Below are 27,721 nucleotides of genomic sequence, written 5' to 3'. Positions count from 1 at the left end.
GGGTGTTACCCACAGCTCTATAATCCTCTTCCAGGCTGAAGAAGATGCCGCAGTCCATGCCGGAGTACGCGCTCACCAGGAACTATCTGGAGCTCATGTCTGAGCTGCCCTGGAGCAAAAGTACTACAGGTGAGAGCCGCAGAGTCTTAGTAAAGTCTGGGTGCCCTGGGGTGGGTATCTCCAGACCACCCTGTTTAATATTGATGACCTCGGTATAGGTCAGGTCATCAATATGGGATCGGTGGGGGTCTGACGGCCAGCACCTCTGCTGCTCACATGTTTGTAGGCGCCGCCGCCTCTTCCTAGGCCTATGACGTCACGTCCATTGGTCACATGATCTAGGCGCAGCTCAGTCCAAGCAGTGGCTATGGGGCCCTACGCCACTGGGCGCCCGTCCGGGCCGCCTTCTGTTGATTTATTTTTATTTTTTTATATATATTTTTTATTTACATACACACCACACACAGGCAGCCAGGCCTGAGCCGCGGACCGCCCGCCCACTACACTAGACGGCCTGGAGCAGGGCGCACGCAGGGCCGGGCCGACACAGTGGCTGGGGAGGCTCCAGCCAGGCCACTGAGTATCTCAGAAGATCCGATGCTATATTCTAACCCTCAGGCGTTCCCATGGTGACGGGGACGCTTGCCTGGGGGTTAGAATATACTATCGGATCTGAGTTTTCACGAGCTCAGTGAGATCGTAAAAACTCAAATCCGATGGTATATTCTAACCCCCAGGCGTTCCCATGGTGACAGGGACGCTTGCCTGGGGGTTAGAATATACAAGGGCCACGCCGCTCACAGCAGTATATTTAGAAACTAATCAGTAACTAACTACTTTAACTTTAAAGGGTTTCTATCACTTGGTATGCCATAATTAGCTGTCAGACACTAGCGATCTGCTAGTGTCTGCTCTGGCCAACCATCCTACTATAATCACTTGTGGGGCAGCGGTTTTGCTAAAAAACTAACTTTTATAAATATGCTAATGAGCCTCTAGGTGCTATGTGGGCGTCATTAGCACCTAGAGGCTCCGTCTACCTTCATACACAGCCGCCGCCCAGCGCGTCCCTCCAGCCCGCCCATGTCCTCCTCCGTGTGACGCAGAGGACGAGTTCTCGCGCATGCGCCGTGCGCGGCTGTATTCGGCGCATTTGAGATCTCAGCTCGGAGCGGTCAGACATTCAATGCGCATGCGCGGCTGTATTCGGCGCATGCGCATTGAATGTCTGACCGCTCCGAGCTGAGATCTCAAATGCGCCGAATACAGCCGCGCACGGCGCATGCGCGAGAACTCGTCCGCTGCGTCACACGGAGGAGGACATGGGCGGGCTGGAGGGACGCGCTGGGCGGCGGCTGTGTATGAAGGTAGACGGAGCCTCTAGGTGCTAATGACGCCCACATAGCACCTAGAGGCTCATTAGCATATTTATAAAAGTTAGTTTTTTAGCAAAACCGCTGCCCCACAAGTGATTATAGTAGGATGGTTGGCCAGAGCAGACACTAGCGGATCGCTAGTGTCTGACAGCTAATTATGTCATATGAAGTGATAGAAACCCTTTAATCATTGACATTGCTGATCTCTTTACTGGGATATCTTACTCTGTCTTAGCTCCGGTAACAGCAGGCAGTGCGGGAGGGCGGCGCTCACTCACTGACGTCACGCGCCTGCGCCGCCTAGTGGGAGGAGCAGGCGCGTGACGTCAGTGAGTGAGCGCCGCCCCCCGCACTGCCTGCTGTTACCGGAGCTAAGACAGAGTAGGGTATACAGTAAAGAGATCAGCAATGTCAATGATTAAAGTTAAAGTAGTTAGTTACTGATTAGTTTATAAATGTACTCCTGTGAGCGTCGGGGAGGGGGATCTGTGGATGGCACTGTTTAGGGGAGGGGGATCTGTGGATGGCACTGTTTAGGGGAGGGGGGGGATCTGTGGATGGCACTGTTTAGGGGAGGGGGGGATCTGTGGATGGCACTGTTTAGGGGAGGGGGGGGATCTGTGGATGGCACTGTTTAGGGGAGGGGGGGGACATGTGGATGGCACTGTTTAGGGGAGGGGGGGGATATGTGGATGGCACTGTTTAGGGGAGGGGGGGGACATGTGGATGGCACTGTTTAGGGGAGGGGGGGGATATGTGGATGGCACTGTTTAGGGGAGGGGGGGGGGATATGTAAATGGCACTGTTTAGGGGAGGGGGGGATATGTAAATGGCACTGTTTAGGGGAGGGGGGGATATGTGGATGGCACTGTTTAGGGGAGGGGGGGGATATGTGGATGGCACTGTTTAGGGGAGGGGGGGGATATGTGGATGGCACTGTTTAGGGGAGGGGGGGGATATGTGGATGGCACTGTTTAGGGGAGGGGGATCTGTGGCTGGCACTGTTTAGGGGAGGGGGATCTGTGGCTGGCACAGGGGGGGAGCATATATTTTTTTTGCTATGGGGCCCATGCATTTCTAGCTACGCCCCTGTTTGTGTGGCATCCAGCAGTACGTTCCCTTCCTGATTTTTGGCTGTGTTGTGTAGTATACTGTACTGATCAGTGAATAGAGTGCCCCCTGTGTGCGGCAGCTGCTCTGCTGCGTGTTTATCGTCCTTTTTCCCACGCTCGCGGTGAGTGTAGACTGTAGATGATGACTCTTTGTCTCTGCATCGTGTGAAATAACTTTTGGCTTTTTTTTTGTGTCTGGGGGTTAATTGTCTTCTGCTTTTTGCTGTGTTTTTACAATCCGTTCCCCATGAAAACGAGTTGACTTTGCAGACTGTGCGCGGCTGCTATCTGGTGTCAGCAGTCGGACCAGCTGTTATTTTAGGACTGGATCCAGGACTGGCAGCGCTAATGCACAGCGGGAACCCTGTACTGATACAATATCTTCTTCCCATGGGAAAGCTAACGCACGCACTCTCCGGCCTCCATGATCCATCTCTGTCTACGACGGGCAAAACATATGGCCTTTGTTCCCGAGTGTACAAGAATATAACTACTATAATACTGCTCCTATGTACAAGAATATAACTACTATAATACTGCTTCCTATGTACAAGAATATAACTACTATAATACTGCTCCTATGTACAAGAATATAACTACTATAATACTGCCTCCTATGTACAAGAATATAACTACTATAATACTGCTCCTATGTACAAGAATATAACTACTATAATACTGCCTCCTATGTACAAGAATATAACTACTATAATACTGCCTCCTATGTACAAGAATATAACTACTATAATACTGCCTCCTATGTACAAGAATATAACTACTATAATACTGCCTCCTATGTACAAGAATATAACTACTATAATACTGCTCCTATGTACAAGAATATAACTACTATAATACTGCTCCTATGTACAAGAATATAACTACTATAATACTGCTCCTATGTACAGGAATATAACTACTATAATACTGCCTCCTATGTACAGGAATATAACTACTATAATACTGCTCCTATATACAAGAATATAACTACTATAATACTGCTCCTATGTACAAGAATATAACTACTATAATACTGCTCCTATGTACAAGAATATAACTACTATAATACTGCTCCTATGTACAAGAATATAACTACTATAATACTGCCTCTTATGTACAAGAATATAACTACTATAATACTGCTCCTATATACAAGAATATAACTACTATAATACTGCCTCCTATGTACAAGAATATAACTACTATAATACTGCTCTGTACAAGAATATAACTACTATAATACTGCTCCTATGTACAAGAATATAACTACTATAATACTGCTCCTATGTACAAGAATATAACTACTATAATACTGCTCCTATGTACAAGAATATAACTACTATAATGCTGCCTCCTATGTACAAGAATATAACTACTATAATACTGCTCCTATGTACAAGAATATAACTACTATAATGCTGCCTCCTATGTACAAGAATATAACTACTATAATACTGCCTCCTATGTACAAGAATATAACTACTATAATGCTGCCTCCTATGTACAAGAATATAACTACTATAATACTGCTCCTATGTACAAGAATATAACTACTATAATGCTGCCTCCTATGTACAAGAATATAACTACTATAATACTGCCTCCTATGTACAAGATTATAACTACTATAATACTGCCTCCTATGTACAAGAATATAACTACTATAACACCGCCATGGGAAAGCCAACGCACACACTCTGCGACCTCCATGATCCATCTCATTGTTCTTTAGTGATCTGCCATTAAAGGGGCAGTCACCCTGTAATAATCACTGGTGAGATCAGCCGTCCATATTTGGTTGCCGGGACCTCCACTGTCACTTTAAGCAGAGCTGCTGCCCCCCCTCCAGTTTTTCCACATATACAGTCAACACCCTGTAGGAACTGCAGCATCTTTCAAATATATTTTTGTATTTCACTTCTTCAACATTTTCACGTTCTCTGCTTGCTGTCAGTGAATAGCAACATTCTTATTTTATATGTCCAGAGGCCTAAAACCTGTACAGCTGAGCACTTCTCGTTGCTTAGAGTTTGCTACAATTGTATCCAGTCTATGCAGTCCTGTGCAAGAGGAGCCGTGCATTTTACCTGCACTAACACATGGTAACAAAGTATCAGAAGATGAGAGAGATGATTTCAAACTCATAGAGAATTGTCTAGACTGGATACAGTTGTATCGGACCCTAAAGTGTGAGAATTGTTAGGTCTGGATGGGTTTACAGCCTCTGGTGTAATATTGCCATCCAGTGACAGCAAGCAGTGATCTTGAGCATGATGAAGAATTAAGATACAAAGTATATTGAAGTTATACAAACTTGTTAGCTGCCCATACTCATTAGATACAGCACGGACCATGGCTTTTCCCTTTACCAAAGTATTTTTTAGGCCCCGGGTAATGAATGCATTGATACAAGTCTTGGGGTCCGTGACAAACTCCTCCGCGTTCCCCATGGCAGGTACTGCCGCGCTGCGCCTTCTACTGTGGGTTTTCATTTTGAATGGTGCGGATCCAGCATTGGTTTAGTCCCATTAAATAAAGCTATACCGCGAGCAGGCTCCCGCTGTGGCTTTGCGAGGGGTCCGCACGGTAACAGCGCCACGGATGGACCTGTCCATCCGTGGCATGGTCTTAAAAACCAAGTGGCAAAAATCCTTGGCCGCGTGAACGGCGGCGCAGCCCATCTTTGAAAACAGTGGGAGGCAGTTTCAGCACAAATTAGGCCCAGTTACCGAACCTGTGCTGAAATCCGCGTCCAGGATTCTCCGTCTGAACTTACCCCTAGGGTGGCGTCAACCAGTCCATGCAAATCCTATAGATCAGGGATGCCTAACATGTGGCCCTCCAGCTGTTGCAAAACTACAACTCCCAGCTTGCCCAGACAGGCTACAGCTATCATCCCAGGGCATGGTGAGAGTTGTAGTTTCATATACAAGTAGAGACAAACGGGCGGCACTCGCCACTTTGCGCTGTAACAATCTTCCCTTTTATTTTCGGTAGAGAGCGGACAACATAGTCAAGTGTACACCAGCTGAATAGGCGACGGCCGTTTCGCACCTTAGCGCTTCATCTGGCCCTTAATCGAGTGAACCCTTCACCAGCTTGTGACGCGATATTACCTGCGCCCAACAGGTGCTGCACCGGCCCGGCGCCTGCCCCTGTGCGTCAGAGTAAGTCGCGTCACAGATGAAAGACAAACAATAAAACACAACTTTAAACTAGTACCATGATTATATGTGCTACACGTTAATAGGAGAGATCGGGTCCCTATAGGAATATCCCCATGTCGATTTTGTCGTTCCCATTGCGTCTGTACGCAGGATCTATTTGATTTCTCTTCTGAGGAGCTCCTTGTGTCTGTCGCCCCCTTGTGGTAGACTCTGTACGATCTCTATACCAGCGGAGCGGAGGACACGATGGTTACCTGCATGTTCCTCGCTCGCGTGATCTGTCAGACGTATGCCGCCTTTTCCCGTGGACAGGGAGCTTACATGTTCCCTAATCCTCTCCCGCAGACACCTGATCTTTTTACCGACATAGAACCTAACACATGCGCATTTAATAAGGTGATGAGGGGGTTCACTTTGTGTTGTATCCCTCCAAACCTTAAAATGTTCCATTGGGGATTCAAACCGCAGCACGAACAATGGCCGCACCTGCGGTTTCCTTTCGGTCCCCAATTCTCCAGCCATGTGATGGGTTTCTTCTCTAGGAATCTGCTACGGACTAACTTGTCCCTCAAGGTATGGCATTTCCTGAAAGCTATGATCGGTGCCACATTTTTTTTTATCCCCCTTAATGATTCGTCTCTTTCAAGTATGGGCCAGTTGTCCTTCAGGACCTTCTTGATTTGAGAGGCCATGGGCCCATACCTGAAAGAGAAGACATTGGGGTGGGAGCCCTCATCGAGCACTACTCTCCCAGTGGGAACAGGGCAGACTTGGGGTTCAATGTGAGCGGCCTTCTTCATGGCCTGGTTCAGTAGTCTGAGGCCAGTAGTCTATTCTTTAGCTCCAAGGCCTGTCGGTTGTAATCAACCTCAAACCTATTGATCCGTTTTAATCGGACGAACTGGCCATAGGATACCTTCCCTCTTGACGCTGGGCGCATGGTAACTGGAGAAATGTAGGAGCGAGTTGGTGGTCGTTGGCTTGCGATAGCCCTCGGTCACCAGCTCGCCATCCCTCATGGAGATCTCAACGTCCAGGCGGTCACCACCAAATTCATGTCGTTCACCTGGTTGAGATATTGTACAAAACTGGTAACCTCCAACTCTGTCCCTGTCCGTACTATGAGCACATCATCGATGTATCTCAAGTATGTATGGATACATGAAAGAAAGGGATTGGAGAGTGCGTACACATACCTGTCCTCCAATCTTGCTAAGTACAGATTCGCGAACGTACATGATACCGGCGTGCCCATGGCGGAACCAAACCTTTGCCTGTACCAGGCGTCCCCAAACCTAAAGGCATTGTGCTTGAGAATGAACCCCAGTGCATCACAGATGAAACAGGAGAACTTCTCACTCTTGCCTGTACTAGCCAAGATGTCCGTGACTACTTCAATGCCTTTATCCTGGGGGATGCGTGTGTACAGGCTCTCGACGTCTAGGGACACTAGTCGGAAACCCTCCTGCCACTGTATTGATCTTGGCACCTGAAGGAGGTCCGACGTGTCCTTGATGTATGAAGGTATGCGACTCACCATGGGTCTAAGCAGCCAGTCCATGTACTTGGACAGGGGTTCAGTCACTGACCCAACCCCGGGCACAATGGGTCTGCCAGGAGGCTGGGTCAGTGACTTATGAACCTTGGGCAAAAAGTACCAAGATGGCTTTGAGGGGAAAAGTGGCAGTCATTTCTCTGCCATCTTCTGCGAGAGGGTATTGCACTCACAATGTTGGTGGAGTAGTCTCCTCAATAGTCCCTGCACCTGGTGTGTGGGGTCTACTTGTAAAACCTCATAGACCTGCCGGTGCGCCTCTGTCACATAATACTCTTTAGTCATCAGGACCACATTGCCCCCCTTGTCTGCTGGTTTTATGACTATGTCATCACGTGTTTGTAGCCATTTCAAGGCCTTTTCTTCACCAACATCCAAATTTGTTGTAGTTTTACAGCAGCTGGACATCCGCAGCTTGGGCATCCCTGATATAGATCACACAAGCCCTTGACTTTTGTCCGAGTTAAATGCAATGGATTTCTAGGGAAATGCACTATGTTGCCCCCTAGTGGTGATAATTAACACTGGTCTCGATAATATTATGTCATTTTGAACCTGCCGATAAAGTTCAGTTTAGGGCACTTTTTGCTGTATGAAGCTGCAGTAACAGAGAGTCTCCAGCAGGTGGCAGCATTGCACTGATAGAATCTCATTATATAACCTGTTTACGCGCCGCAAAACCGAGAAGTCACCAAATTACCAGATTCTCTTCAGTTTTTGCCCTCGGGGCTAAATATTTAATTTATTAGATTTTAGTTTTTTTTAGGCCTTAGCACGTCCTGTTGTAAATTTAATATCTATGTTGCAATTGCTGGGACTCGCAGATGCGCAACTCGTGTTGTGTGTGAGATACAAACATCGCGTGCAGTATTGTGTATTGTTTTGTGTCCTACAACCTCCCCCCTCCCTTCCAGATTCCTGGACTGGTTGGGACCGTAGGAGGATCACTAGTCCATGTTTAGACTTCGGAAAGTGATGGGCAGCGTCTGCGCTTCTGTTTTTGGACCAGGCAGATGGACGTTGATAGACGATAGAAACATTGGAACATATTCCGCAACATCCCTTTAATTAGGCATAAAAGAGATTTAACATGTGTCGGATTATAATATTCCTTTCTGGATTATCAGATGATCATAGAAAACTCTAAAAATTATTTTAAACCTTTTGGGAGAAAGTCAGGAATCAATGGTCAATACAATATGCTATTAAATGTATTTGCTTTTCCATTTTTCCTTTTTAAATTAGAATAGGTTTCCGATTCCATTATCTGCTTACAGTAAAATTCCTGTAATCTGTCACACACTGGTTAAGATTTCAGCCTTATTCTGTAGAATATTTTAATAAATTGCTGCCCAGCAAGTGGATGCAAAAGTCAAGCAATTTACTGTAACATGACCACTAGGTGGTGCTGTTTTATTGCATAGTTGGCTATTTTATGCCTGTCTCTTAGATTCTAACCTCCCGGTTTATCAGATGCGGAGTCGGATCTTTTGCTGACTGTTCTCCTCTGGGAATATCTGGGAAATCTGTAAAAAAGGAAATAAAATTTGCAAAAATGCAAAACGAACAGCAGGCGGAAAAAGAGAGCAAAACAAATCCCCAAAAAATCTTTAAATATATAAATGCTAAAAAAACAAGGTCTGAGCAGGTAGGTCCCCTAAATAGTGGTAAAGGGGTGTAGTCACTGAGGATAAGGAAAAGGCAGAGTTACTAAAAAAAATTTTTTTAGCTCTTTATATACAAAAGAAGAGAAAGGAGCAGATATCTGTGGTGCTGGGGCTGTTAGTACATCCAGTGATATAATTGGCTAACTGTAGATATGGTCCAAGACAAGTTAACTAGGGTAAATGTGAACAAGGCTCCGGGTCCAGATGGATTACACCCAAGAGTGCTTAGAGAGCTCAGTTCAGTCATTGCTGTGCCCCTGTTTATAATTTTTAAAGATTCTCTAGGTACTGGCACAGTGCCAAGTGATTGGCGCAAGGCAAAGGTGGTGGTGCCCATATTCAAAAAAGATCTAGGTCCTCTGCAGGTAATTTATAGACCTATAGGCTTGGAAAGTACAGTTTGTAATTGGATTGAAAACTGGCTTAAGGACCAGAGAGTTGTGGTCAATGATTCCTATTCAGAATGGTCCCGGGTTATAAGTGGTGACCCCAAGGTTCAGTGCTGGGCCCTTTATTATTTAATTAATTTATTAATGATATTGAGGACGAGATTAATAGCACCATATCTATTTTTGCAGATGACACTAAGCTATGTAGTACCTTACAGTCTATGGAAGATGTCCATATACTACAAGCTGACTTGAACACTCTGAGTGATTGGGCATCAACTTGGCAAATGAGGTTCAATGTGGACAAATGTAAAGTTCTGCATCTTGATAGTAATAATCTCTGTGCTTCATATGTCCTACCTAGGTGATGTAACACTGGGAGAGTCACTTATAGAGATCCTTGTGGATGGTAGATTAAATTACAGCATACAATGTCAATCAGCTGCTTCTAAGGCCACCAGGATATTATCATGAATTAATCGAGACATGGACTCGCGGGGCAGGGATGTAATAATACCACTTTACAAAGCGTTGGTGCGGCCTCATCTGGAATATGCAGTTCAGTTCTGGGCACCAGTCCAAAGAAAGGACGCAATACAGCTGGAAAAAGTACAGAGGAGAGCGACTAAACTGATCAGGGGCATAGAGGTTCTAAGTTATGAAGCAAGATTAAAATAATTGAATTTATTTAGTCTTGAGAAGACACATCTAAGGGGGGACATAATTAACCTATACAAATATATAAATGGGCCATACAAAAAATACGGAGAAAAGCTGTTCCATGTAAAATGCGCTCAAAAGACAAGGGGGCTCTGCCTCCGACTGGAGAAGAAAAAGTTCAGTCTCCAGAAGCGTCAAAGCTTCTTTACTGTAAGAACTGTGAATCCGTGGAATAGACTTCCTCAGGACGTGGTCACAGCAGGAACAGTGGACAGTTTTAAAAAGGGTTTAGACGAATTCTTAAAAGTAAAAAACATTAATGCTTATGAAAACGTGTAGAAATCTGAGTCTCAGTTCCTTCTGGGATTCGCGCCCCCACCGATCCCTCCGTTGAACTTGATGGACGTATGTCTTTTTTTCAACCGCATCAACTATGTAATATGGGTAAAGTATTCGTCCCTTGCACAGATCAGTATCTGAAACAGGGGACGCATAGAAAGGTAAACATTCCCAGACTTTCCGTTTTTCGGGGCGGCCCCTGTTCCGTCAGCTTTGGAATGTTAGGAGAACAGAGCGGACAGGAGCTTGGTGCAGAGCCAGCACATTGTTCCTGCAGAGCCGGGGGGGGTGCGGACTGAGGAAAACATCACCCCTTTCCCAGGGGACGCCTGACATTCCAGCTGTGCGACACCGAACGAAGAATGAGCCACATGTTATGGTCTGCAGCAGAAACCAATCTGTAATAAGGAACGGAGCCGTCACCCAGCTTTCCCAGATGCCTGAATGGCTCATCAATATTCGGTTAGGATCCTTCCAGTTGTCATCTTCTGTGCTATTCATCCACTACAGATCCCACTTGTGTGTTTACCCAGTTTTCCTGGGATCAAATAGAATTTTTTTTGCAGCTTTTTTTATTTTAAAGAGTAACTCCGACACTGTTTGCACCCCTTAACCATATTATTTGTAGTTCGCCTACCCGCTTAGATTGCCACAGTGTGACTACCCCCTACCCCTCTGGGTCCCGCGTCAGGACCGATACTTGCACAGTCCTATAATTGGCACGGGGATTCATGAAGTAATCAGTAAAATGGCTGCAGGATCCCTAATTAAAGAACCGCAGTCATGTCTCCGTCTTCAGAAGACCCCACCTAATCCTGCATCGGGGGAGCGTCACAGGCCCCATTGTTCTACAGAAGGATTTGTTTTAAGCTGAGAAATTCTAAAAGATCAAAGGAGTCGAGATCTTAAATGCGAAATGAAGAAAGTAACATGAAAAGGAGGACGAGGCAAATCCGTGCTGTGCCTTTACTTCCCACAGGTCACCCCTACGTCAGCGGGAAGGGGGTGACCGGGCCGTGCGCAGACTTGTACTTTTCTCAGATGTTTTTCCATTAATTGGGTGCCTGGCCCTTTAATAAACTTCAGTAGCTGAGATTTTACTGCTATTAACAATGTATCAAAATGTTACGAAGTTTGTACAGTTTGATACAAAGTAGCTGCGTCTCAAGATCTGGAGCGCCGGATGGACGGGCATAGTGGGGGTAATTCACATGCAGCAGATTAATGGGACATTGCAGAAATCCATAAGTGTGCCATCAAAACAATCCCCATGCAGGGCTGATTCTTCATGACAGTGGGGGGGGGGGACGGCATTAAAAATGGGCACACTGTCAGTTTGGCCATTTTGCATCAGTGTTTGCATCCATTTTTCGTCCGTCTTTAACGCTGTTAAAAGCAGACATTAAAAGAACGGGTGAACTTTATTATTATTATTATTATTATTATTACTATAATAATAATAATATTTATTTTTTGTTACATTCCAACCCCTGCAGTGCCCTCAGTATATATAATGGCCCCCGTAGTGTCCCCCGGTATGATTAAAGGGGTATTCACATCTCGGACATTGGGGGCATATCACTAGGCTATGTCCCCAACGTCTGATAGGTGCGAGTCCCACCTCTGGGACCCCCACCTATACTTAGAATGGAGCCCGCAAAGTGCAAGAGGGCGCACCGCGCATGCACGGCTACACTCCATTCATTCCTGTGGGAGCGCCGAAAATGGCCCCATGGAAGTGAATGGAGTGCGCTTGCGCAGTGCACTTCCCATTCATTCCATGTGGACATTGGACTTCCGAAAATCATATCCTATTGATATATACCCCCAATGTCTGAGATGGGTATACCCCTTTAATGCCTCCCTTAATGCCCCCCAGTAGGAATAATGCCTCCTCTTAGTTCCCCCCAGCAGGAATAATGCCTCCTCTTAGTGCCCCCCACCCAGTAGGAATAATGGGGGTGTCCTATTTTTTGGAGGGCCGCTATTCACTGGCCGTTAAAGTCCTTGTGCATGGTCCCTTAGACTTGAATTGGTTCTGAAAACAGCTGTGCGATAACTTTTTTTTGCGTTTGTGTGAATAAGGCCCAGATCTGTCCCTCGGGTGACGCCATGATGCAATAATTACTCACCAATTTTCACAACGTAAGCAGCTGAAAGTGGGTGGGGCTGCGCTGTGATTGACAGCTCCTCTCTTGTGCACTGATCACTATTGGTGATACAGCACATACGTTACACACACGGATTTCCGCGCCCCATTACTTGTCCTGGGAACCCACCTTGCTCTTCATACAGTGGCAGATTATTTGTTTCTGCGCAGAACCCCTTTAAGTTGACATGACATTCAGGACCACCCTATAATACCTTTTTAAGTGTCCATTACACCCCAAAACAGGCGTATGTTCCCCCGGAGTGATCCTTGCACTGGTGAGCAGTTAGGAATATAATGGATTATGGGGGAGAAGTAATGGAAAATTGGACTTTTCCACAATGGTGATGGCATCTTACTGGTAAAATCATCTCACAATGGTGTTTTATGTTTAAGGGCCTACATACCATAGCTAGTGCAGAGCATGCTGGGACTTGTAGTTCCCCATAACTCATGAGTGTTTTCACTTTGTTCTTGCTGTAGATCAGCTGGATATCCGCGCGGCCAGAATCCTGCTCGATAATGATCACTACGCCATGGCCAAGCTGAAAAGGAGGGTCCTGGAGTACCTGGCCGTCCGTCAGCTGAAGAACAATTTGAAAGGCCCCATCCTGTGTTTTGTGGGGCCTCCGGGGGTCGGAAAAACCAGCGTGGGAAGATCCATCGCAAAGACGCTGGGGAGAGAGTTCCACCGGATCGCACTGGGAGGAGTTTGTGATCAATCCGATATCCGTGGACACAGGTATGGCGGTCTGGGCCTTGATCTTGCATCAGAATCTAGTTGATGTCCCCCATGGTGACCCCCCCCTGTACTGTCCATTTCTTACCGTGCAATGCACGGAGGAGGCACGAGGGCGGTCGTGGGTGATCCTAAGGGTGTTGTGCTGAATATCCTTGCCTCATTTTATCAAAAGTGGTATTTTTTTTAGAGGCTGAAACCTATATAAACCTAGTCCTAATACCCCTTTAAGTCAGTGAGGATTGAATGGGCACAACTGTGACAAACCCTCAGCTCTGAGAAATGCAAGGTCTCGATTGGTTTTCCTTGCTGACAGTGAATATTCCCATTCACTGTCAGCAGGTAGAGATATTGAAATTAGTGCTGGGGAATTAAAATACTGCAACACGTGAACATAGCCTGAAGAGTATGATTTGTTCATATGATGTTTCCCGGTCAGTCCTCTGATGTATTGTCTGTTTTCACGCAAGGAATTCTCCTGTAGTGAGTCAGTCAGCAGATCCTTATCTGTAATGTATACTGTATATACTATAAGGAGGATCATCTCCACTGCAGCAACAGAGAGGGGTCCACATGTCTGCAGCATCTCCCCCTCCAACCCATGGGCTCCCTCATTAATAATGCTGGATCTGCACATAATTGAGAAGATCCGTCCGGGGTTGTCGCCTGCAGATGACGTCCCCTGTTACTAAGCTGCAACATAAATTTACTGAGTGTATATATATACACCCAAACCCTTGAGCTCACTGAATAATTGCATAAAGGTCTTCTTCCTTTGTACATACTGACCATTCCCAATGGTCTCCTTACATTTATAGGCGCACCTACGTGGGCAGCATGCCCGGACGTATCATCAATGGGCTAAAGATCGTTGGCGTGAACAATCCAGTTTTTCTCCTTGATGAGGTAGATAAGCTTGGAAAAAGTCTCCAAGGAGATCCAGCAGCGGCACTATTGGAGGTGAGCTATGTACAGGAATATAACTACCATAATACTGCCTACAATGTACAGGAATATACCTACTATAATACTGCCTCTCCTATGTACAGGAATATAGCTACTATAATACTGCTCCTATGTACAGGAATATAGCTACTATAATACTGCCTCCTATGTACAGGAATATACCTACTATAATACTGCCTCCTATGTACAAGACTATAACTACTATAATACTGCTCCTATGTACAAGAATATAACTACTATAATACTGCTTCTATGTACAGGAATATAACTACTATAATACTGCCTCTCCTATGTACAGGAATATAACTACTATAATACTGCCTCCTATGTACAGGAATATACCTACTATAATACTGCCTCTCCTATGTACAGGAATATAACTACTATAATACTGCTTCTATGTACAGGAATATAGCTACTATAATACTGCCTCTCCTATGTACAAAAATATAACTACTATAATACTGCTCCTATGTACAAGAATATAACTACTATAATACTGCTTCATATGTACAAGAATATAACTACTATAATACCGCTCCTATGTACAAGAATATAACTACTATAATACTGCTTCTATGTACAAGAATATAACTACTATAATACTGCCTCCTATGTACAAGAATATAACTACTATAATACTGCTCCTATGTACAAGAATATAACTACTATAATACTGCTCCTATGTACAAGAATATAACTACTATAATACTGCTCCTATGTACAAGAATATAACTACTATAATACTGCTACTATGTACAAGAATATAACTACTATAATACTGCCTCCTATGTACAAGAATATAACTACTATAATACTGCTCCAATGTACAAGAATATAACTACTATAATACTGCTCCAATGTACAAGAACATAACTACTATAATACTGCCTCCTATGTACAAGAATATAACTAGTATAATACTGCTCCTATGTACAAGAATATAACTACTATAATACTGCTTCTATGTACAAGAATATAACTACTATAATACTGCCTCCTATGTACAAGAATATAACTACTATAATACTGCTCCTATGTACAAGAATATAACTACTATAATACTGCTCCTATGTACAAGAATATAACTACTATAATACTGCTCCTATGTACAAGAATATAACTACTATAATACTGCTACTATGTACAAGAATATAACTACTATAATACTGCCTCCTATGTACAAGAATATAACTACTATAATACTGCTCCAATGTACAAGAACATAACTACTATAATACTGCCTCCTATGTACAAGAATATAACTAGTATAATACTGCTCCTATGTACAGGAATATAACTACTATAATACTGCTTCCTATGTACAAGAATATAACTACTATAATACTACCTCCTATGTACAAGAATATAACTACTATAATACTGCTCCTATGTACAAGAATATAACTACTATAATACTGCTTCCTATGTACAAGAACATAACTACTATAATACTGCCTCCTATGTACAAGAATATAACTACTATAATACTGCTCCTATGTGCAAGAATATAACTACTATAATACTGCCTCCTATGTACATGAATATAACTACTATAATACTGCCTCCTATGTACAAGAATATAACTACTATAATACTGCCTCCTATGTACAAGAGACCTTCCCTGAGTCTGTGGCTTGCAGCATCGTTGTGGGGGAGCTCACACTTTGCGCTGTTACTCTGCTTCCTGTTTTCTTTATGGACGGAGTCTGTGCGGCCGATTCTAGGGTTTCCGTAATGAAAACACGCAGGTCTTACCTGGCGGAGGACACACGGGCTTTATTAGGAGGTCAGGAGAGGAGTGAATGAGAGAAAATCTGCTTTTTACTGCCAAGCTTAGGAGCGGTCATAAAGCGAGAGAGTGATGAGGTGCTGGAATAACAGAAATCGGGAGAATCTGGGCGGGGGTCCTGGCAGAAGCAGAGCAGGGTGCAGGGGGTACAACGGCGCCTTTCACCTGGGACATTTCTGGGGTTACCTTAAATCGCTCCTCTAAGAAGTACATGGGGGTGTGATACAAAGGACCAGAGCCGCAGCTCACTGACCGACCTGGTAATATCAGGCAGTTACATAATAACCACTTCTGGAGCCTGTGTTGTAATGAGATCAGGGAGTTGTCCTTTAGGCAGTTGTATTCATGTTCACAACATGTGGCGTTAATCATCATACAGATGTGATCGCTTCCATTAGAGGTGATTTAACGGCGGGGGAGGTGACACATGACCTGCCAGGCTCTCGAGGTGCCGTCCCCTCCACCCCAGGGTCACATTCCAGTCCACAGCTGGTTGTCATCTCGCTAGATGTTTGCCGCCATTTCTACAGACATCTGTCCGCCTCACATAGGGACTAGCGATCCACAGAGCCGGGTAATTCTTCTCTAGGGCTGATCACATCAGGGGGATCGCATCTGTTTCACTTTAACTAACTAAAGCCACCATTGATGGTTGCACCCACCTAAAGGGGCACTCTCCAGTCCGATCGTGTACATTGAGCCTATTGTTCCCTGTTATCAGACACAGAGGGAGGATGAGGGTAGTAGTTTTCTATAGGATGAGAGGCTGGAAGAGCAGAATCCTCCCCTTAGTTCACTACCTTACGTCACATATGTCCGGTGCTGCGACCCTACAGACAACGGTATGGCGGCACTATTAAGAGACTGGTGGTGCAGTACCATTCACTTTGCTTGTTCCTGCAGCTAATCAGTGGAGTGCCAGGAGTCGGACCCCCAACAATAAGAAATCGATGACCTATCCTAAATATAGGTTATCCATATTCAAGTCCCGGAGGACCCCTTGAATACGCCCTAAACATCGCTTGTCATGGCTGACTTTTATTGTGCCCCCCCCCCCCCCCCCCCCCAAGAAGTAGTGTTAGGCTCATGTAGTGGAACACCAGGGGGCGCACATGGACTCCTTATATATTCCACTGAGCACATAAAACGGTCGTGTCCCCTTTAAGGATAATATCCGTGTTACATAACATTGCGGAACAGAATATCGATGTAATCAGGGGATCGGCTCCCCCCATGTCGCCCACTCTCTACCTCCAAGAGACCCAGCAATGGCCAGAGTGTTTACACAGCTGTGACCCCGTCAGGGCCGATACCAAGAGGGTCTCATGATGGGATTCTCTGCTGCATTACACATTAAGGCATTAGAGCGCTTTCATTGGAATACGACACCAATAATATGTGGATTATGAGGATGTGACATCAGGGGAGCCCGGTGACAACCAGTATGGCCGTCGTTACACCTCCCATCATAGTTGTCACTCAGCTTTTCCAGGAAATCACAATTCTGTAATGAAGACTTCCCTGCATGTGTCACCTGGAAAAGCTGCTAACCTTGTGTGTTCTGTGATGGAAGCCATATTGGTTTTGACCCAGATAGACGGTTGAGGTGGCGAGTATGAATTTCTTCTATGACTCCAGACTTCATAACGTTATATTAGAGAATTGCTTCTAAAGTAACTCTGCAAAGCTCCAAAGTAGAACTTCACTATATTAAAAACAGAAATATATATTGAATTATTGACTTTGGCATTTTATTCCGAACCTAAAAATCAGTGTTCAAATAAACCCGACTGTCACATTAATCCATCATGAATGCAATGAAGAAGGAGAGAGTTTTTCTTCAGTCTTTCTCTTCCTGCTCTCAAATATCATTAGAAAAACAGGAAATTTCTCACAATGATCTATACTATTTTTGAAAGAGGTGCATTGAGAAAATACCAGTAGCATATCATTACTGTTTACTACTATAATACTGCCCCTATCTACAAGAATATACTATAATACTACGTCATATGTACAGGAATATAACTACTATAATACTGCCTCATATGTACAAGAATATAACTACTATAATACTGCTCCTATGTACAAGAATATAACTACTATAATACTGCTCCTATGTACAAGAATATAACTACTATAATACTGCTCCTATGTACAAGAATATAACTACTATAATACTGACTCCTATGTACAAGAATATAACTACTATAATACTGACTCCTATGTACAAGAATATAACTACTATAATACTGCCTCCTATGTACAAGAATATAACTACTATAATACTGCCTCCTATGTACAAGAATATACCTACTATAATACTGCCTCCTATGTACAAGACTATAACTACTATAATACTGCTCCTATGTACAAGAATATAACTACTATAATACTGCTCCTATGTACAAGAATATAACTACTATAATACTGCTCCTATGTACAAGAATATAACTACTATAATACTGCTCCTATGTACAGGAATATAACTACTATAATACTGCTCCTATGTACAAGAATATAACTACTATAATACTGCCTGCTATGTACAAGAATATACCTACTATAATACTGCCTCCTATGTACAAGACTATAACTACTATAATACTGCCTCCTATGTACAAGAATATAACTACTATAATACTTCTCCTATGTACAAGAATATAACTACTATAATACTGCTCCTATGTACAAGAATATAACTACTATAATACTGCTCCTATGTACAAGAATATAACTACTATAATACTTCTCCTATGTACAGGAATATAACTACTATAATACTGCTCCTATGTACAAGAATATAACTACTATAATACTGCTCCTATGTACAAGAATATAACTACTATAATACTGCCTCCTATGTACAAGAATATAACTACTATAATACTTCTCCTATATACAAGAATATAACTACTATAATACTGCTCCTATGTACAAGAATATAACTACTATAATACTGCTCCTATGTATAATAATATAACTACTATAATACTGCTCCTATGTACAAGAATATAACTACTATAATACTGCTCCTATGTACAAGAATATAACTACTATAATACTTCTCCTATATACAAGAATATAACTACTATAATACTGCTCCTATGTACAAGAATATAACTACTATAATACTGCTCCTATGTACAAGAATATAACTACTATAATACTGCTCCTATGTACAAGAATATAACTACTATAATACTGCTCCTATGTACAAGAATATAACTACTATAATACTACCTCCTATGTACAAGAATATAACTACTATAATACTACCTCCTATGTACAAGAATATAACTACTATAATACTGCCTCCTATGTATAATAATATAACTACTATAATACTGCCTCCTATGTATAATAATATAACTACTATAATACTGCCTCCTATGTATAATAATATAACTACTATAATACTGCCTCCTATGTATAATATAACTACTATAATACTGCCTCCTATGTACAAGAATATAACTACTATAATACTGCCTCCTATGTACAAGAATATAACTACTATAATACTGCTCCTATGTACAAGAATATAACTACTATAATACTGCTCCTATGTACAAGAATATAACTACTATAATACTGCCTCCTATGTACAAGAATATAACTACTATAATACTGCCTCCTATGTACAAGAATATAACTACTATAATACTGCCTCCTATGTACAAGAATATAACTACTATAATACTGCTCCTATATACAAGAATATAACTACTATAATACTGCTCCTATGTACAAGACTATAACTACTATAATACTGCTCCTATCTGTTGCTTTCTCCTTTGCTCTGTGACCTTTCCTAATTCCCTGACATCAGGTTGCGGCGGCTCTCCTTCTCGGAGCACTTGGCATCAGGTGATGGATCTGGTTGGCAGCGCTGGGTCACATTTCCCATGTTGCGGTCAAAGTCTGTCTCCCCGAAACTGTGAAACCTGATCCGAGACAGGGAGATCACATGACCCGTCCTTGTCGTCGGAATGTCCTCAGTTTCCTGTCCTCGGAGTCATTAGGCAGAACCCCGGATTCCTTCCTCTTTGCCGCCGTTATTACACTACAGGGCCGCATTTGTTCTAATTTTAGATGACCTTTTGATAATTCTTCTAGAAGAGGCTGTGTATTATAATGGTTGGGGGGGGGGGGGGTCGCTCCATTTTTACATGGTTTTCCCCTCGGACGGCTTGTTATAAAATATTACAGTGCGCTTTTTGTGTGCGGCGAGCACTTAGCCGGCGCTGGTGACTGCCATGTATTCATATCCAGCCAGAAAGACACTTTGACTTAATCCTTCTAAATTGAGGTCTCGCTGGCCGGGCGCTGCGCCGCACCAGACCATATATCTTACGTATTTTTCTTGGACGCTCCTGCTCCATCGCTGAGGCTATTAACCGTGCGTTGTGAAATGTGTGGCAGATGCTGGAACCCCCCAGAGCTCGGCGCCCATGGTGAAAAGCTTGTGCCGTCCCGGCATATCTTTCTCCATAAAGCAAGGTCGCAGTTAACCCTTCCTCTCCTGTATTACTCCCTGAATTGGCGAATTCTGCGGAAATGCTATTTAAATGGTCCTCAGGAGGCGGGATCCCGTCATAGGTTAATAATTGCCTAATTTTTTGCCTATATTTATGTATTGATGGCCTGTCCTCGGGATAGGTCATCTACATCAGATCGGTGGGGGGTCCAGCTCCCAGGAGACCCGGCAATCAGCAGTTTGAAGAGACTTCGGCGCTCCTGTGAGCATAGTAACATCTATCCTCTTCCTAGGCCAGTGTGGTCACACTCATCGGTCACATGACCTAGGTAACAGTTCAGTCCGATTCAGGTGAATTAGGCTACGCTGCAGTACCAAGCACAGCCACTATACAATGGATGGCACTGTGCTTAGTGAGCACCGGAGTGCCACGGCCTCCTCAAACAGCTGATCGGCGGGGGTGCTGGGTGTCAGACCACCTCTAGAAGTCAAACCCGCCCTCCCCCTTTTTCCAAATCTTGAAAAACCGCTTTAATAAAGGTGCCGGTCTCGTAATAAAAGTGGCGCATCTTCCTACAGTCTGTGCACCCGGAAAGCAGATCTGCGTAAGTGATGACCCAGCTTGAGTTACTTCTATAACTTATGACCGTTTTTGGTGATATGATGTAAAATTTTTGCGCAGAGTATGCACGCACCAAACTTTTTTTACTTTTTGACTCCAGAAAGCTGCACACATTTCGACCATCTCCCTTTTGTGTTTTAGTTCTTTGCTGTTTTAAAGATCTCTCCTTGCCGTCAGTAAATGGAGGCATTCATTGTTTACATCATCCAGGCTGAATACTTCTCACAGCTGAGGGTTTGTAACAATTGTATCTAGGGTTGTTGCGGGTATCGAAATTTCGATACCCAATCGATACTTTTGTCGATTGAGCGCGCTGCTGTCAGTGCGCTCATGTTCCCTCATTAGCAGAGGGGAGAAGGAAGCAGTCTCTCCCTCCCCCCTGTGCTGCTGCCAATGAACGGAGAGAGGGGCGGAGGAGGGGCGGGCGCACTGCGCCACCAATGATAGGACTTTTCCTACACAAAGCGGCGCCCAGAGATGTCCCAGCACTTACTATTATTCCTGGGTGCCGCTCCGTTCGCCCGCTGTGCCCCATTACTGTCTCCTCTCCTGCTCCACATGCCAAATTACTATCGGAGCGATGGGGAGGAGAAAGCAGCTTCTCTAGTGGGCGTTCCTTCTCCCTGCGCTGCGATTGGACAGCACTACAGCCAGTGAGAAGGAACGCCCACTAGAGAAGCTGATGTCTCCTCCCCATTGCTCCGATAGTAGTAATTAGCATATGGAGCAGGAGAGGAGACAGTAATGGGGCACTGCGGCGAACGGAGCGGCACCCAGGAATAATAGTAAGTGCTGGGACATAGCTGGACTCCGCTCTGTGTAGCCTAATACTTACAAGTGGTATCGAGTATCGCAATACTTTTTTATGGTATCGAAACCTAATCAAAAATTTGGTATCGCAACAACTCTAATTGTATCCAGTCCAGGCAATCCTCTGTGAGCTGGACACCTCCGAAATCTCTCCCTTGTGTTGATTGGCAGTGACACAGTCTATCCTCTGTGAGACCCTCATCCTGGACACCAGACTGTTACCTGTCGCTTGTGTGGATACGCTGTATCCGTCTGATCTCCAGGAGTGAAGATCTCAGAGGGTCCGGGCAGAAACAATGTATCACTGCAGGTGAAATGTTACACCTTGTCAGGACAGGAGACAGATCTGATGTGTGTGACTCAGAGGATTGCCTGGACTGGTTACTATGTAACAAACACTCAACTGTCAGAAGTATTGGTGTTCCACCCTCTCTATTCACTGACAGCAAGCACATTCTTGTGACGGTGAAAGCATCAGGTCTAGGTCATACAAGGAAATGAGAAGATCTGAGATTTCCTTCTGAACATAGAACTATCTGGATTTTTCCACATTTTTGGCCTTTCTCTGCGCACGCTGCCGCTCGTGACTGTAACCTCTTAAAGACAGAGGAAGCGCGTGACGAGCGAGCTAGAAAGTTCCACTATTTTTGGAGGCGCTTCCTTTCCCACGATTCTCTGCACTGGTTACATTGTGTCTGTAGTCTCGTCGCTGGGCTTCTCACACTGGTCTGGCTGGGACTCTCTTCTGTGTCAGCCCATGTATGTGTATGTGTATATATATACACACAAACAGTTACAGTAAGGAATATCCAGATACTGTTCATGGTCCTGTGTGCGGCTAGTCATCGGCCATGATACATCATCTCTATTAGGCTTATTGCACACGTGTGCGCTCTGTGGCCGTATTGTGGACCGCATTTGCGGATCCGCAATACACGGGCACCGTTCCGTGTGCATTCCGCATCACGAATGCAGGACCCATTCACTTCAATGGGTCCGCAAATCCGGAGATGCGGAACGGAAGTTCTACGGAGTGCTTCCGTGGGGTTTCGTCCCGTACTTTCGTTCCGCAAAAAGATAGAACATGTTCTATCTTTTTGCGAAATGGCCGGATCGCAGACCCATTAAAGTGAATGGGTCCGCGATCCGCTGCGGCTGCCCCACGGTGGGTGTTCATGCATTGTGGGCCGCAGCACGGCCACAGGGCGCACACGTTTGTGTGCAAGAGGCCTTAGGGAGCCGCATCAATCTTTTGGATCAATACTCAAATTTTCTTTAATTTCTTTGCAGTGCAGAATGAATGTTCCTTACTTGGAAACTGTCAACAAGCTGCTGTTGACTGATCTATTCTTCTTATCAGATGCTTCTATTTAGAATCTGATTGGCTCCCTTGCTTCATAAAAACCCTAAAGGGCAATGCTCGACCTGATTTATTTGAATGTTCATTTATTAAAAGGACTGTACAGTTTTTTTTTTTGTGTGTTTTTTTTAGATTGCACAAATGCAAAAAGTTACTGAGAATGTAATGCTTGTTTATGAAGCCAATATAAGTGACATTGGAGCTCCCCTTTAAGTACCCCTCAACTATGAGTAATCTCCTGCACCTATAGGTAAAGGCCCACAGGTCTGGATGCAGAGAAGGGAACATCTATGTCTAAAAACCTGTCAACACCCTGTAAAATATTTACCACCGTCCAGGTAAACTCATTATTGCAAGGCAGGAACCTTTTAAACTGGATGTAGTCATCATCCGCAGATGTAGGATCCATTCTGCTGAGTCGTGTCACTGTATCCTTCAGTGCGGCTTCAGTTACAGGCAACACCTAAGTCTCTCCCAGATTTCCAAGTAGGAGTACAGTAAAACCCTGATATATAACCCGACACCCAGCATGCACTGCTGCTGTCAGCCTCCTGTGGTGAGGTCACGGACAGCAGTCCTGGAACTACAGCTCCCAGCATGACCTGTGTGTTTCACCCCGATTTACTACCATCATTGCCATTCACTCCTAGTCTTGTCCCCTTTTGTAGGTTCTCGACCCGGAGCAGAATCACAGTTTCACCGACCACTATCTGAATGTGGCCTTTGACTTATCCCAGGTTCTGTTCATTGCCACCGCCAATACAACCGCCACTATTCCGCCTGCCCTGCTAGATCGCATGGAGGTTCTCGAGGTTCCAGGTAAAGGTCCTGTCTGGAGATATTCACCTTCCCTTAAAGGGGACCTTTCACCGCTCATGACATGGCTTTTTTAATAGCTTCATGCATTCTCCATGTAATAACAGTTCTGGAGCATCTAGTCTTATGGCTCTATGTTGTGGCATTCATTTATTATTTCTACTAGAAGTTATGAATGAATTGCTAGCAGTCTGCAGTAAGGGTACAGAGGGGTGGTAACCAGTTGGGGGAGGGGGTGTCCCCGCACAGTCTCACTCTATCCAATCATTGCTGCCATTTTCAGACTGTGCAGGTACACGCCCCCAACTGGTTACCACCCCTCTGTACCCTTACTGCAGACTGCTAGCAATTCACTCATAACTGTTGGCATGTACTTGGGTTTGTACCACTATTGATATGGATTAAAGAACCTCTTCTATTGGATGCTACCTCCACTCTTCCTTTTTGTTTGGACATTGATAAGGAGACACTGGACAAGGCTCTACAGGGACGTGCATCTGAGATATTGATCATCACAACTTGAAGTGGGTGCTGTATTTTCCTTTTCTTTTTTCAACCTTATTGCAGACTGCTAGCAATTCATTAATAACTTCTAGCAGGAATAATAAAGGAACGGCACAACATAGAGCCATAAGAATAGATGCTCCAGAACTGTTATTACATGGGGAATGCATGAAGCTATTAAAACATGAATGTTAGGAGCGGTGACAGGTTCTATTTAATCCATCTCTAGGAATGTCACTATCTGCTGCTGGTGCAGTCACTGTGTACATACATTACTTATCCTGAGTTACATCCTGTATTATACTCCAGAGCTGCACTCACTATTCTGCTGGTGCAGTCACTGTGTACATACATTACTTATCCTGTACTGATCCTGAGTTACATCCTGTATTCTACTCCAGAGCTGCACTCACTATTCTGCTGGTGCAGTCACTGTGTACATACATTACTTATCCTGTACTGATCCTGAGTTACATCCTATGTTATACTCCAGAGCTGCACTCACTATTCTGGTGCAGTCACTGTGTACATTCATTACTTATCCTGTACTGATCCTGAGTTACATCCTGTATTCTACTCCAGAGCTGCACTCACTATTCTGCTGGTGCAGTCACTGTGTACATTCATTACTTATCCTGTACTGATCCTGAGGTACATCCTGTATTATACTCCAGAGCTGCACTCACTATTCTGCTGGTGCAGTCACTGTGTACATACATTACTTATTCTGTACTGATCCTGAGTTACATCCTGTATTATACTCCAGAGCTGCACTCACTATTCTGCTGGTGGAGTCACTGTGTACATACATTACTTATCCTGTACTGATCCTGAGTTACATCCTGTATTTTACTCCAGATCTGCACTCACTATTCTGCTGGTGGAGTCACTGTGTACATACAGTTGCAAGAAAAAGTATGTGAACCCTTTTGGAATGATATGGATTTCTGCACAAATTGGTCATAAAATGTGATCTGATCTTCGTCTAAGTCACAACAATAGACAATCACAGTCTGCTTAAACTAATAACACACAAATAATTAAATGTTACCATGTTTTTATTGAACACACCATGTAAACATTCACAGTGCAGGTGGAAAAAGTATGTGAACCCCTAGACTAATGACATCTCCAAGAGCTAATTGGAGTGAGGTGTCAGCCAACTGGAGTCCAATCAATGAGATGAGATTGGAGGTGTTGGTTATAGCTGCCCTGCCCTATAAAAAAAAACACAGACCAGTTCTGGGTTTGCTTTTCACAAGAATCATTGCCTGATGTGAATGATGCCTCGCACAAAAGAGCTCTCAGAAGACCTACGATTTAAGAATTGACTTGCATAAAGCTGGAAAGGGTTATAAAAGTATCTCCAAAAGCCTTGCTGTTGATCAGTCGCTTTCTTGAGGTCATGCCACAGCATCTCAATCGAATTGGGGTCAGGACTCTGACTGGGCCACTCCAGAAGGCGTATTTTCTTCTGTTTAAGCCATTCTGTAGTTGATTTACTTCTATGCTTTGGGTCGTTGTCCTGTTGAAACACCCATCTTCTGTTGAGCTTCAGCTGGTGGACAGATGGCCTTAAGTTCTCCTGCAAAATGTCTTGATAAACTTGGGAATTCATTTTTCCTTTTGATCGCAATCCGTCCAGGCCCTGACGCAGCAAAGCAGCCCCAAACCATGATGCTCCCACCACCATACTTCACAGTTGGGATGAGGTTTGATGTTGGTGTGCTGTGCCTCTTTCTCCACACATAGTGTTGTGTGTTTCTTCCAAACAACTCAACTTTGGTTTCATCTGTCCACAGAATATTTTGCCAGTACTGCTGTGGAACATCCAGGCGCTCTGGTGCAAGCTGTAAACGTGCAGCAATGTTTTTTTTTGGACAGCAGTGGCTTCCTCTGTGGTATCCTCCCATGAAATCCATTCTTGTTTAGTGTTTTACATATCGTAGATTCGCTAACAGGGATGTTAGCATATGCCAGAGACTTTTGTAAGTCTTTAGCTGACACTCTAGGATTCTTCTTCACCTCATTGAGCAGTCTGCGCTGTGCTCTTGCAGTCATCTTTACAGGACGGCCACTCCTAGGGAGACAATATGTCTTACCGTGGACTGATGAACAGCAAGGCTTTTGGAGATACTTTTATAACCCTTTCCAGCTTTATGCAAGTCAACAATTCTTAATCGTAGGTCTTCTGAGAGCTCTTTTGTGCGAAGCATCATTCACATCAGGCAATGCTTCTTGTGAAAAGCAAACCCAGAACTGGTGTGTGTTTTTTATAGGGCAGGGCAGCTGTAACCAACACCTCCAATCTCATCTCATTGATTGGACTCCAGTTGGCTGACACCTCACTCCAATTAGCTCTTGGAGATGTCATTAGTCTAGGGGTTCACATACTTTTTCCACCTGCACTGTGAATGTTTACATGGTGTGTTCAATAAAAACATGGCAACATTTAATTCTTTGTGTGTTATTAGTTTAAGCAGACTGTGATTGTCTATTGTTGTGACTTAGATGAAGATCAGATCACATTTTATGACCAATTTGTGCAGAAATCCATATCATTCCAAAGGGTTCACATACTTTTTCTTGCAACTGTACATTACTTATCATGTAATCATCCTGAGTTACATCCTCTATTATACTCAAGAGATGCATTATACTCATTCTGTACACGGTTCTACTAGCTTCAGAGCTGAAATCTCCCACTATTGCCTGGTTTATCAGTGTGTGCTCAGAGCCTCCTCTTTTAGTTTGTATTCTGTTTCTAATAAGACGTAGCAGAATTGTGACTGCAGCTCTGGGGTACAGCACACATGGTTTGTGATTCATTACAGGGTACAGCCAGGAGGAGAAGCTGGAGATTGCACACAGACACCTGATTGCTAAACAGCTGGCCCAGCACGGGCTGACTCCTGAGCAGATCCAGATCCCACCTGAAACCACCCTGGAAATTATCACCCGGTAAGTATTCCCTGAGGCACGAGGTGGGTATTTATTATCACTTTATAATCATCTGATGAGTCGGGGATGGCTTAGTAACGACCAAATTACTCTGGCCACATGTTAACTTCATTTCTTTTATGTATCTCTGATTGCTGGCAGTGAATGAGGCTGAACACCTGCCCTGCTCAAGTCCATCTAACACAGCTGCACAATTCACTACAGGAGAGTGCTCTGATACACTGTAACGAGTCACCCAACCCTGTCAGTTGAGCAAA

The 27,721-nt window shown here is 44.1% G+C and overlaps 1 protein-coding gene across 1 annotated transcript in view; it reads left to right on the top strand.

Moving 5' to 3' along the window:
- Nucleotides 1–27,721, top strand: part of LONP2 (lon peptidase 2, peroxisomal) — a 55,176-nt gene that overhangs the window by 6,987 nt on the left and 20,468 nt on the right. The window contains exons 6-10 of the mRNA XM_040409794.1: nucleotides 35–129; nucleotides 12,898–13,156; nucleotides 13,972–14,113; nucleotides 23,852–24,002; nucleotides 27,338–27,464. Of these exons, the coding sequence (XP_040265728.1) occupies nucleotides 35–129; nucleotides 12,898–13,156; nucleotides 13,972–14,113; nucleotides 23,852–24,002; nucleotides 27,338–27,464 (774 nt within the window). The remainder of the gene's footprint in view (nucleotides 1–34; nucleotides 130–12,897; nucleotides 13,157–13,971; nucleotides 14,114–23,851; nucleotides 24,003–27,337; nucleotides 27,465–27,721) is intronic.

Source organism: Bufo bufo, chromosome 10 (genome assembly GCF_905171765.1).
Source record: "Bufo bufo chromosome 10, aBufBuf1.1, whole genome shotgun sequence".
NCBI classification, from domain to species: Eukaryota; Metazoa; Chordata; class Amphibia; order Anura; family Bufonidae; genus Bufo; species Bufo bufo.
This window is presented reverse-complemented; position numbering and strand designations above follow the sequence as displayed.